Source organism: Python bivittatus, unplaced genomic scaffold, assembly GCF_059951505.1.
Source record: "Python bivittatus isolate LINGU-HERP-01145 unplaced genomic scaffold, Pbiv_v1 ctg000980_np1212, whole genome shotgun sequence".
In the NCBI taxonomy this organism is placed as follows: domain Eukaryota; kingdom Metazoa; phylum Chordata; class Lepidosauria; order Squamata; family Pythonidae; genus Python; species Python bivittatus.
Window position 1 is genome coordinate 13,723,145 of NW_028277125.1, and position 13,190 is coordinate 13,736,334.

At 37.9% G+C, this 13,190-nt stretch overlaps 1 protein-coding gene across 12 annotated transcripts in view; it reads right to left on the reverse strand.

The window, feature by feature from the left end:
• The window catches only part of ECT2 (epithelial cell transforming 2), an 86,265-nt gene that overhangs the window by 26,448 nt on the left and 46,627 nt on the right, over nt 1–13,190 (reverse strand). For all 12 annotated transcript variants that reach the window (XR_015794455.1, XM_088132325.1, XM_088132323.1 and 9 more), the window contains 11 exons: nt 13,011–13,084; nt 10,364–10,494; nt 9,230–9,345; nt 9,006–9,068; nt 8,583–8,805; nt 7,221–7,357; nt 6,142–6,261; nt 5,386–5,454; nt 3,306–3,416; nt 1,929–2,025; nt 657–738 (listed from right to left, as the gene is read on the reverse strand). Coding sequence is in view for 11 of the 12 variants with exons in the window: in XM_088132325.1 (XP_087988451.1) it covers nt 657–738; nt 1,929–2,025; nt 3,306–3,416; nt 5,386–5,454; nt 6,142–6,261; nt 7,221–7,357; nt 8,583–8,805; nt 9,006–9,068; nt 9,230–9,345; nt 10,364–10,494; nt 13,011–13,084 (1,223 nt within the window). In the remaining variant the exon portion in view is untranslated. The remainder of the gene's footprint in view (nt 1–656; nt 739–1,928; nt 2,026–3,305; nt 3,417–5,385; nt 5,455–6,141; nt 6,262–7,220; nt 7,358–8,582; nt 8,806–9,005; nt 9,069–9,229; nt 9,346–10,363; nt 10,495–13,010; nt 13,085–13,190) is intronic.

A 13,190-nucleotide genomic window follows, 5' to 3' on the forward strand; every position in this document is an offset into this window, starting at 1 on the left:
TTCCAAGATAAATTATAAGGCTGTGCACAAAATAGAAACAGAAAAAAATTAGTTTTGAAGCCATCATATATTAGAAGTTCTGTTGAACCATTTCAGGTTGGCAGCAGTTAAGCAAAAACAAAACCTAGAACATTTTGGTTGTTCTGTCTTTCAGTCAGTGCAGAATCTAATGGGATCTTGGGGCAATTTTTCATGCCCCCCTCCCAAAATCTCCATTTGGCCTCTGTGCTGGCCCACCCACCTCCAATCTTCCCAGTACCTTCCACCCTCCCTCTTCTCTGCTCAGCCACTAATGCAGTGGCCAATGGTTCTGTTCCTTTCTGCAAAGGTCCCAGCTCACCATATCCCATCAGCCCCCTCATCTTCCCCTCTCCTCCTTCCCATGGCTGCCAGTGTCTGCACACACCATCACCAAGGAAACATCCCAGCCTTGGCTTTTCCCCACTATGATCCCTCTCCCCAGCTTGACACTTCTGCCTTTTGCTCTCCAGTTCATACTCAAAACAAAATAGCCCCAACATTTTGATGCACAAACCAACCACTCAAAGCCATATGTTCCACACACAGAATGGTTTGGACATGCAATGTTTTGTACATTCCTAGTAATTTGCTATATTAATTTTGAGACTAGCATCAACTAGAGTCATCAGACTTACGTCATCACTTCCTTTAATGACTCAATGGCGTTCTCTAGGGTTGCTTTGTCAGGATTGTCTTCTGCGGTGTGTTTCTTAAGGTCTGCAACAAGATTGAAACAAAACTACTGTGCATAACAACATTCAACACGCTGCTTTAAAAAAAGTAGACATTTCTGCGAGGCTATCACCACAGAAATCTGTGTACTTGGATTAAAGGGTTTAGCAATTGAAATTAGGGTCCTGGATGAGGCAGAAATCTTGCAAGCTCAGCTTTTTAACTATTTACTTTTAAGGGCACGTTCCTAGTTTCCTATGTGGAAGAAAACTGAAATATTTACCACATACAATTTGATCTCAGTCCCGAAAGGAGTGGAGGGAGGACACCTTGAGCACTGGACTACAGAGAAAGCTGTTTCAAACCCCCATTTGATACAAAGCTCATGAAGCGAGTTGTTACCTCTAATTTACTGCATAGGATTATTACCAGAAAAAAAAAACGGGAAGGGGGGAGGTATCAATCAAATGGAATATGTAAAGAAATAGAGTGAAGACCACAAGACAACATAACAATGAGGATTAGTGTACAAGTACAAGCTAAAAGTCCAGAGGACTTGAGGGGAAGAGAAAACACAGACCAAGTAGGAGGATATTCACAGCATGATTTCCCACTGAGCAATAGCCCTGCTCCTTCTAGAAAAAAACCCTATTTTTTAAATGTACTTCTGGAAGTTTAAATGAACTGATTTTTACTATCATTTCTCTCCTGCAGTTATATATTCTTCCATGGGTTTTTAAAGTCAGTTTTAATGAGCAATTATGGGACTTCACATTAAGCACATTCTTTTTTATAACTAAGCCAGCCTGTACTACTTTAAAATTATATAATCTGATGCCATTTAGGCCTAAATTATTATACCTGGTTTAAGCTACCAATGAATCCGTGTATCTTGATGACAGAGAACTTCAGGGCCAGGGTACTAAAAGAGCATCTCAAGTGGCCATTAAGTTACATTCCATTATGCATCTTAATTAGAGCATAGTTCATAGACTTTACAATGAATGCTGAAAACAAACACTGATTAAAACAGATTACCTATTACTTGGGAACACAATAAACTTCATATGCCTGTCATCCATGAAAAAGATATTTTCCAGTTCATTTCTTTAGACAGTGCATAGACCCAGTTGGACTTACCCAGTGAAAACAGCTAAAATTATACCCCAAGCAATTTGATCTACAAATGCTAACTAATGACTTCAGCTACTAGAAAAACCAGCTTATGAACATACCATTTAGAAGAAGGGCAACGCTTGGCAGCCTCTGTACTGGCCGGATAAGGAGTTCTGCCAAACTCTGGCGGCCACACTCTGGCTTAGCTTGATTTATCTATTGCAAGAGAGGTTGTAGCATTATTTCTAGAAAGTAACAGATCTTTCTTTTTTTTTAAGCTCTACAACGTCAGCAGCTTCCACATTTATATGTCACCGAGTTTTAAAAAATGTAAGTTTGACATATTACATAGGTTGTTAATTGCCTATCTGGAAACCTTGCTAGAAGATATTTACTAAATTGCTATGAAAAAATGGTTAAATCAATAGCTTGAAAGCCACGTCTTTCTTCACTGCTAATTTTATATCTCATTCCCCATTAATTATATTCATAGTAGGGGCCCTCTTTATCACGCTGACTACACTGTTACCCTTTATTAAAAAGAGAAAAACAGAATGCCTAAACAGCTCTCCTCCCTCCAATGTTGGTAAAAACAAACAAATAAAGCAAGCAGAAACTTTTTTTTAAACTGAGCTAGTGGTCTGATCCAACAGTAAGAGAGATCATTTTGAGTCTGCACCAGTTCCATGGAAACAAGATGGGCAAAATAGTGGCTGTAGTCTAGCACAGTGTTTCTCAACCGTGGCCACTTGAAGATGTGTGGACTTCAATTCATGGCTGGCTGGGGAATTCTGGGAATTGAAGTCCACACATCTTCAAGTGGCCAAGGTTGAGAAACACTGGTCTAGCATGAAGCCAAATATTAGAGTAAAGCTGTCTGGACATACAAGGCTGACAAATTGAGACTTCTTTTCAACTTAATAGCGGCAGAGGTCATTTGTTTTCACCCCCTGCACTGTGTTCTAACGCATGCATAGGAAGACATTTGTTCTGCTACTTTGTCTACTAAGTTGAATCATGAAAATCAGAGGAAAGAGGAGAAGCAAATGCAAAAGGAAGGCTCAGGAGTGGAGCTCATTATCTACTGATGGCCCAGATCTCCTGAGGATAGCTTGGGTTTACAAATAGCAATTAGGTAAGTACAAATGAGATTGTAAGCTCCTGTTATAGAAAAATATGCTCTGCATCCTTGTTCTTTCTATAAGTGCAAGCAAGAAACTTTTGCCAATCTAGCTTCTGCCCTTTTAAAGCACATTAGGATCAGGTGCTATTTATATTTTACACAGAAGTAAAAGATATACTGTTATTCCATCAAGCTAAATGGTCCCTATTCTGAATTTCAAAGCTGCAACTCTCCTCATTACATTAACCAAGCTGGTATTCTAGCATATCTGTGCATCCACGGTGCTCAAGTCTTAATTGCTTGTCTCAGTTTCAAAAATCACACCTTTCAGGAGATAGATCACTGCATTAGAACCAGCAAATGAATAACTTGCCTTTAAGAAAGCATGAAACCTGGGCTTCTGCTTTTCACACTTGGTAATTGTTTCCTTGCTCATTTCAAAGAAGTTCACAAAAGGAGGATATGTCTTCACCAAGTCTTTAGACTGAAAGAATCCCAAACATTTATTTACAACATGCATGTAGTTGAAAAATTAAAGAATATTGGTGCTTCATAGCAAGCAGTTTGAATAATTGCTAAAGTAGTTCTATGCCACTGATAAAGCTGACCTCTGCTGGCGTTAGTAGGGATAGCTGTTCATTAAACCTGCTATTATAAAATATTTTGATTACTAGTCTGATAATTTTGGCTATGGAAAAATATTAAAAGTGTAATGCTGATAAAGTCCTCCAAATGGAATCGTCTAGGCCAGTGTTCCTCAACCTTTAGCAACTTGGCTGGCTGGGGAATTCTGTGAGTTGAAGTCCACCCCTCTTAAAGTTGCCAAGGTTGAGAAACACTGGCTTAGAGGGGGATCCTGTAGCCCAAAGACTGCTCCCCAGCAATATTGTTGCAGTTTTCACAGCCTATCTCAGGGGCTTGACATGAAAATTCTTCGGTAGGTTCTTTGAACTCGTCTTGACTTTAAAACAGGAAATATCCACATTAACCCCCGCACAGATTTAACATGCATATTTCCCTTCAAATTAACCTCCATTAACCCACCCCCCAAATGGAAAACCTAATTGCCTATCTGGAAATAGAGGTTGTCATCTCCTGCAGTCAGATCACCATATGTTTCTTCAGTGCTTGGAAGCAATACAATAAAATGGAAATTGAAATGGAGCTCCCAGTTATAAAGTTTCCCCCTTTTTGTTTTCAGAGGTATCCTCCAGACACTGCAGTTGTTCTGAAAGATCCTTTTACAGAAGAAAAATCTGTCCAACGTGTTTAGTGTAGGTTTATTTTTGTCTTCTATCCACAGAAAAACTAAGTTTAATGGGACAGTCATAGAAAGTTTGTATTCTGAGCAGCTATTTTACAGCATCCCCATATATATTTATACAATCTAACAAAAATCATCCTTTGACTCATTCTATATGCACCTAATCTAAGTTCAGCTATAGCATCAATGTTGCTAAATGATAAACGTAGATTGCCAACTTGAATAATCAAGCAACAGCATAGGGAGAAACCCAGGAAAAATTTCTGGATATTTCTTCCATGGACATTCCCATATAAATAGCAGCAGTCTAGATATGTGTTTAATGTAGCCACCAGTGAGATGCGTGAAGCTTGTAGTGTTTATGCTATAAGGATAAGATGCACTAGGGTTGTATAACATGTTGGCTTCAATCTCCAAAAAGTGCTCCAGAGCATGCAGTGGGGCAAACACAGCACCTGTTGGCAACACCTTAAAGTAGCTGCATCTTTTCCCCAGAATCATGTGGCAGATACAGAAGACAGCTGTGTGATCCAGGGAAAAGGCATGGCTCTGTTCGCACTCCTGCATATTTTGAGGTCTTTTTTGGAGATCAAATCCAAAGAGCTGCACAGCCTTTAATATGCATTGAATGGTTTGTATAACAAACACCTACACATAATTGCAAAGCAAACCTATAAATGTTTATACTGGCCCAAGCAGAAATAATAGCAGAATACTATATTTGCACACTGCTCCTACCAATGTCTCTAAACTCAAATTATTCTATAACCTATCCCTATGTAAGATCCCACATCCTTGCAGGTCAATAAAACTTCATTCTCTTTAAACATTTTATTTCAAAAATCTCAGGACCTACAGAATAGACCACTTCAGTGAAAATTAGCATTTCAAACTACAACCCAGACCTTGCCTAAGAATTATTAACATACAGCTGCAATCATGCGTCTATATGGAGTTATTTAACTCTGCTGAACACAAGTTCATGATTCAATAAACCTAAGAGCATAGACAGGACTGTCCCTTGCCCAAATGTTGCCCAATAATACTAAATCAAAGAGTACAGCTACATTACGTTCTCCCAGCGCCTTCAAGACAAAAGGCTCCTTTGCATGAACAAGGGGAAATACTAAAAGTGAAAGATCCACTTTGGACACAAAATAACATAGCTAGTGCAAAAAACAAAACTTACGTATTTAAGTATAATATCACCAATGCTTTGGCTTTCAGTCCAGTTTATCATAAGGTCTTCAAGGTCTTCCTAAAACAACAAAGATGGCACTCTATCCATTTGCAATTATTCATGGCTCCAAAAAGGCAAATTAGCTTGGTGTCTGAACTTCTAAATGATTTTTTGTTCAATGCGATGCTTGGAAGCCAGGAGAGGAGAGTAAGGGGAGAGTAAGAAAAACTTTATTTTTAATACTTAATCAAGCTAATGTCAAGGAGCTCAGTCAGTAACAATGTCACTAAACAATGGCATTAGCAATACTGCAGAATGCTCCAAAGCAAAATTGAAGATCTAGAATCATCAGCTATCAGTGCTCATGCAAACTTTCAAAATATTAGAAAGTTGTTTATACAAGACTCTGGGGTTGTCTGCTGGAGTGTTTAAGGCGTTGGAGTAGAACTGGAGAATCTCAGGTTCAAGTAGGCTATGGAAGTCATGGGTGAGCTTGACTCAGTCACAACCTCTCAGCCTAATTTACTTTACAGAACTGTTGGTGCAGGGAGTAATTGAAGGAAGGAATGTTACATAATCCCTGGAGGAAAGGAAGGAGATAAATTTAACAGATTATGATGACACCAGGCCCACTTTCAATTCTGCTCCTTTCTTTTATTTACTAATGAGATCATTAAGGAATGTTAACATTTTTCCAGTGTAGCACAAGCAAGGAGTTTAAGCAACAAATACTCGCAATGTAGGCTGTTTTAAAAATGATACCACCTTTATCTTAATATGTACATCAAGGATATCTGGAATACTGCCGAATATAGTTTTGATTTCTTCTGGTGCAAGAATGGGGCCTCCAAGCTGTCCTTCCTTTTCCAAGGGAACTTGAAAGACCTGAAGAAAAAAAGCAAATGTCAGCAATTTTATAAAAGATGTCAATACTACCAAATCATACATGACTATGGCAGAGTGACTATATTTACATACATGCACTGATGTTTTGTGTATGCTTGTGGGTCAGACAAGACTTGATTAATCCTCTCTTCCATCCCTTCTGCCAACCTATTTCCTTTTGTTCTTGTGAATCTCTCTCCCTCCCGTTCTCTCTGAGAAATAGCAACTGCAAAATACTCTCCTCTAAATCATACGCTGGGCTTGTCCTTTAAGGCACAGAAGTAACTTCATCCCCTTCTAAAAATAAACCTCCAGAAAAAGCTTCTTGTGAGATTCAAGCCCCAACATGGGATTTAAGATTTTATACCTGAAACAGACAAGCCCAACATAGGCACACCTCAGGCTAAATCATTCATGATGCTAGAGAGATCCTACAAATCCATCTCAGTGCAAGCATGCTGTACGGTAGATAGTTGCCAAGGAGCGGTGGCTAATTGCTGCTGCTGCCTAACATAAGCAAGATACTCAGAAAGCATTACCAGACAGATTAAAAATATAAATGAACAAATGACTATGTCTGTGCCTTAATCAGAAACCAAAGGTGCTATTTTGTCAGTGAAGCAACTCGGCTTTAGCAGTTGCCTCAGTTAACGTGTGTATGTGGGTATGTGAGACAGTTGTTCCTTCCTCCTGCAAACCTACTGCGTCCCCTCACACAGATTCATTCCAGAGACTTAAAAGCTCCTCCAGAACAGCAGAGAAGGTAGTCCTGGGGTCAGAGAGGGAAATAAGGCCATTGCCTTCCCCTTCTTCCACCATATCTAAGCATAACAAGCATATTTTCTGTGTAATAAGTGAATCATCCCTAACCAACTGCTGCAATATCAGTCTTAACGGAAGTCACTTAAGGCATCATTTCAAGAAATATGCAGTAAATGAAGCAACTTCCATTAACTTACCTGGATGATGGTTGTCAGGATATCTACATAGTTGCTTTCTGTCTGATAGAGCTCCTTTGCAACCTGCCACCTTGCTGATTGCTTTGAAGGAAAGGGAGTTGTGTTTTTGGATGGCTTTGCACAAGACTTGGGAGTTTCTGTGAAGGATGGAGAAATGATATGACATTTTCCTCTAAAGAAAGCCAGAAATTTATTACAGAAGCTACAAAACAACTCTTCTTTAAACAGAAAGGCCCACTTAACGTGAACTGGGGCTGAATACAACAGTTTTAATGTTTGCCCAAAGCAAACTTTTCTTAAAACAGAAAAAATTGTTTGCAAAGGTCATTTCCAATATCATCAGGTGATTTGTAGTTATGCCCACTACTGTCTCTTTGTGAAATAACTGCTGACTGTCATATCAGTACCATTAGGGAAAACAACTAAAGTACTCTGCACTTGTACAATCTGCTGTGAGAAGATTAATTACTAGCCATTTTAGGTATACTATGAATTCTAAATAGCATCTAACTAATGCTTGCCTGCTATCAGCACAAACATGTAGTTGAAACTGACATTTGAATTTGATTCAAAATTTTAGTCAGATCCAATTACCCAACTATGATTGTCATCAGCAGGTATCCCAGCCTAAAAAACTATTCCTGTTCCTAAAGCTTTTTTGCTGGTTATTCCTCTCACTTCCTGTACTTCATACTAATGCTTGCGCATTTTGGAAAAGCTTATTTTTATATCGAATCTCTCCTGGGACAAAGCTGATTTGGTTTGCAAGTGGATTCTCCAAACTGATCCAACCTTCATTCTGAAATTGTCCCTTTGGTGCCAGAGTTGCACTTAAGTTCTGCATTAAGTAAATAGCCCTTTCTATCTAAAAACACTGTCAGTCAACCCATCATCACCTTGTGAAGTTCTCAGCATGCTTATAGCTGGAGGATGTTCACACAAGACATCATTCAAAACCGGAACGGAATGGAGCCTTACATGATTTTTTTTGCATTCCATTGGCAAAAGAAAAGATTTTTGGAGATTCATTTGAGATGTTCCATTAACTAGGCTTTCAGGTACATTACTGCTAGTTGCCTTGGCTGTTTGCTGTAGACTTTCTAATGAACTTATATAACGTTTACAAGAAGCACTATCCAAAGAAATACAACTGGAGTATCTGCACGATCTCTTCCTCATCCGGCTAAGTCTAAGGACATGAGAGGTGCCTTTCTCTCTATCTTTCTCCGTGTTCCTCAATTCTATCCTCTTCCCTGCATAGTTTGAGAAGGAAAAAGCCTGTTACTCATATTAGCAGAGCAATCCAGTGGTGTTTTATTTCCATGAGAAAAATTAAGATATACAGAGAAAGTTCAGCTATACCTCCGTTAGCCAGACTTGACTCTGGTGTATTAGAAATGTCAAGTAACGATCCCATGGAAAGGGAATGCTCGGCCGATGGCCGCTTCCGAGGTGGAAAGGGAGACATGTCCGTGTCCCTGGTCAGCTGAGCAAGGGTTTCTCTCAAACGCCGTCTCTTCCGGTTGCTGTTTGGAGTATTTAGAGAAAGAAGCGAGACCGAGGTCTTCAATTCTGGGCTGTTTGGCTACAGGGAAATGCAGATGTCCAGGTTAGTAACTCTTTTCCTTTTACAATCTAGGTTCTGTACAGATGCCTGTTTCTGCCATTCAAAGTCATTATTATTTCTTTTCCTTGCAAGTTTAACCTGGGAAACAAATTGAGAGACCTTGGCTTGATTTTGCCTATCGTTCCCCAAATTCTCCATTCCCTTGCATAGCGGCGTACCTTTTCAAATAAGTACATCGATTCTCCAGCTCTGGCATCCATCTGTATGCTTCCCCAGAACCACTAGAGGGAGAAAAAGTATTTTCTGTCATTCATTCAAGACCATGCAACTATCTATCATTCCAAAGTTAAGAACAGCCACTGAGCATGGCTTACATTATAAAACCTCTTATTCTGATTACACAAATGTGTTTAAGAATCCAGGGTACCATATTCAGACTGACCTCCTGCTTTACAACATAAAGGCTTGGAGAGGGCTCAAATGGAATATTTTTCACTGTGTTTTCTTCAACTATAAGATGAGTACACCGTTCATCACCAACAGGCAAATGCTGTCCTCCTGCGGATGAAAAGTAACCAGTTGAGCTTGTCTGTCATTTCCTAACTTCTTTTGCGATCTACAATACTGCTGTGACTGTCCACAAAAAGAAATAAAAAAGCTAACAATGGTAAAGACAACATCATACTGTAGCGATGAAACATCAAAGCAAAGGTTTGTTCAAGGCGAGCATTTAGAAAGGAAGCTACAAAAGAACTGTAAAACTCAATGATTTTTTAAAAATGTAGATGGTGATAGTACATGGCTAACAATGGGAATGAGGAAACCTTTTCTGGAAATTTCATGGCCAATAATATATTACATGGCCAAATTGTAGGTAATTTGGGAATAATGCTGACCCCTCTTACAGAACCATAAAAGGTTGCTAAGATAGAGTACTAAAACAATGAATGATAAATATAATTTTTTGTGCTGCTAATTTTTAAAACCAACAGCATTACATGCAGTTTCAAACTCTGGTTACAACACAGATGCAAGGATGATATTTCCCATTTCTAGGTTCAGTAGGATTTTGAAAATAGATGCAAATTCCCTTGTGCACTGTAAGAAAAACTCAACATTCAGACTTGTTTTATAAATTAAGTCAGCCTTTCAAATTCAGGCCAGATATGTATGAATCCATGAACTGGAATATCCCTATTGTTACTAGACGTATTATAGAAATCACCAACTGCTGCACTATATTAGTATACATAAACATTAAGAATAAATAAAACTTAATACAGGTAGTCCTTGATTTACAAAGATGTGTTCAGTGACTGTTCAAAGTTACGACGCTGCTGAAAAAATGGACATACAACTGATCCCCAAAGTTACAGTTGTTGCAGCACCCCCGCAGACACGTGATCAAAATTTAGGCACTTGGCAGCCAGCCCCACTTACAATCGCAGGAATGCTTCAGTTCCCCCCACCTGCCTATCTTCACATAAATTCAGAGATATGAATTTAGCCATGATGATTTAACCCAACGTGATGGCTAAAATAAGCGTTAACCCAGCCATAACTTTTTCATATTTACCTTGCATTTCTGTCATTTCTTCCATGTTGTTTTTCTCTTCATCAGAAAATCCAAGAAAACTTAAAATGCAGTCCTGAAATGGTGGAACTTTAAATTCTTTCCTAAATTCTTCATCAGCAGCACAAAAGTCACTAAAAGAGGAATAAGATAGAGAGAAAGAAATGAATGTAAGGCATCAAATTTTATTGCCTACTATTCTTTTTTTTTTTTTTAATAAATGTTTTTTTATTTTTACAACAAACACAAAACATACATGAACAAACAAAAACATAAAAAGGCATAAAAAAAGCATCTTCCATTTTATACCGTGTGTCAACCAGTTACCAACTCGTTGGTGCCCCTTTCATAATCTTAAATTCTCATATCATCTATTCAAAATATACTTGTATACTTATCAATAAACAATTATTAATCATTCATAGCTAATCTATAGAATCATTTATTACAAAAAATTTTAACTTTCAATAGGATTAGTAATACATTTTCATCTATCGATTATATGTGTATATATATAATAGTTAATATCAAATTTCTATTATAAAATTTCCTAATCCATTACATTACTATATTTTCTCATCTAATCATTAATAAAAACAAATCCCGTGTCATATAAAATTACTTATCTTCTTACTCTAATATCAAATCTCAATTTAACTCATCTCTGCACATTCCATAATTTTCAATAGCTTCCTCCTGCATAAGTACTTTTTAATTTTTCAAATTCTTAAAAGTTACAGTTCTAACCAGTATCAGTTACAGTATCAGTTACGGTTCTAACCAGGTTACAGTTCTAACCAGATTCTTCACTACATGTTTCAACAAAAATGTCTCTAGTTTAAAATCTATATGTTACTATATTCAACCATGTATAAATTTTAGTCTAATCTCTTAAGACATTTACAATCAAATACAATTTTTAACTATACATCTCAAATTTATACTTTATTCCAGCGCTTGCATAATTTTGAGTTCACCCTTTTCATTCAATATCCCAAAATATCTAGCTGTTTATTCCTTTTTCTATGTTATTGGATAAGAGAAAGCAATAATAAATGTCCTTTCAAACATTCTGCTTTTTAAAGCTTCTGTCAGTTCCATCATTGTTGTATTCCCCTCGTTTTTTCTTTAAACATCTGAAGTAGTTTCTTTCAATATTGTTTTACTTCTTCTTTTTGTGCATTCTCTTAATACGATTTTCCATTATAATCTTGTATAATCTTTTTCTCACCCTCAGTGCCAAGAACAAGTCTGTCCCTCTTCATTTATCAGTTGATTAACCCTTTTAATTCTCAGTTTATAGGCCTCACAATAATTCTATTTAGTGCTTCTGATTTCTTGTACTATTTCTTCCTTTTCCATTGATCCCGTTTTATGTTTAATTAAGTCCATTTTAGCTTTAATATCTTTTTTTCTTTTTTTCTTTTTTTTTGCGGGAATTTCTGCAGCTCTTCTTCCAGTTTTTTATAGTCATCCTCGATAGTTTAAAGATCTTTTTCTGCATTGTGTTTCTCGTATAGTCTATTATCTTGGTAAACCTTCATTGAGTCAAAGGATTCTTTATCTTTGTTCTTGCCAAAAATAGGAGAAAAAAAGAAGCAAAAGGAGAAAAAGAAAAGAAAAAAGAAAAAAAAAAAGGAGAGGAGGGGAGAGACTAAGTCTCTTTAAAAAAAATCCAACTGGGAGGGGGGAATGGAGAGCAAAGCAGAGCTTCTAGCAGAAAGAAGAGCTACTGCCACTAATCAAGGCTCTTGTGACTAGCTCAAACTTTCCATCTTGATATTTTCAAAATCGCTTTCAACTCCACTTTCTTGTTTATAGTTACGGATGGCACCTGTATAAACACGCACATCCCACTATCTTTTTAGAAAGCACAGAGTCCTTGAGCATGCGTCACAATGAAAGGAAAAAAGCACTAAGTCGCGCCTCTAGATGGCAGTGCAACTTTCTTTCATTTACTTTCTCTTAACTCCACTTTCCCCATTTCAAAATCAAAAAGTATAAATTTCTTATAACAATAAAGAAATCTTAGTCAAAAAAAAGGCTTAAAATAAAGAGTTATTGAGTATTAAAAAGAAAAAGCCAATCCAGTTAAAAATATATTTTTTTTAAAAGAAAAACATCTTGTCAATTCCACTAAAAAGGGAAAGTCGAAAAGAAATTTTTTTTTTCCCCCTTCTTTTTTTATAAGGTTCAATCTCGCCGCTTAATCCACTTTTCTTCACTTTTAAAAATCTCTTTAAGTTACTTAAGGTGTTCTCCAAGAATAATTGAATAATAAAAGTCCATCTCACCCAGTTGACACCCCTCTCTTCCTTCTTCCTTTGGAGCTGTCCCGGCTTTCGCAGCCATTTTTGGCTGGCTCTCCTCCGCCGGCTTCAAGAGCTTCTCCCGGGATCAATCTGGGACTTGCGGCGTCCCTGAGATCCGCGGGACGCGCCCTTTACGATTGCCATCTCTTCGGGACGGCTTAGGTCCATCGGGACCGTCCAGGGGAGGAGATATCAGCTGCGATCCTGGGAGCCCAGGATCGCCCGCCGTATCGCCGCGATGCCAGCTCCGCCCTCCTATTGCCTACTATTCTGACATACCTGCTTTGAAGCTAAAAGAATCCTATACAAGGCCTTTCTCTAAAAAAGATTATACATACGTGTCATTTCTTCTCTCCCAAGATCTATAAATCCACTCCGCTTTCATGATTGGAGTGCCAAGACTCACAGCTACCTGCAAACCAAGACAAGGAAAGGCAACTTTCATTTTAAAGTGCTGTTAACTCTTGCATGAAGATACAGATCCATGTGTCTATTTCATCTTTTTGTCCTTCATTTTA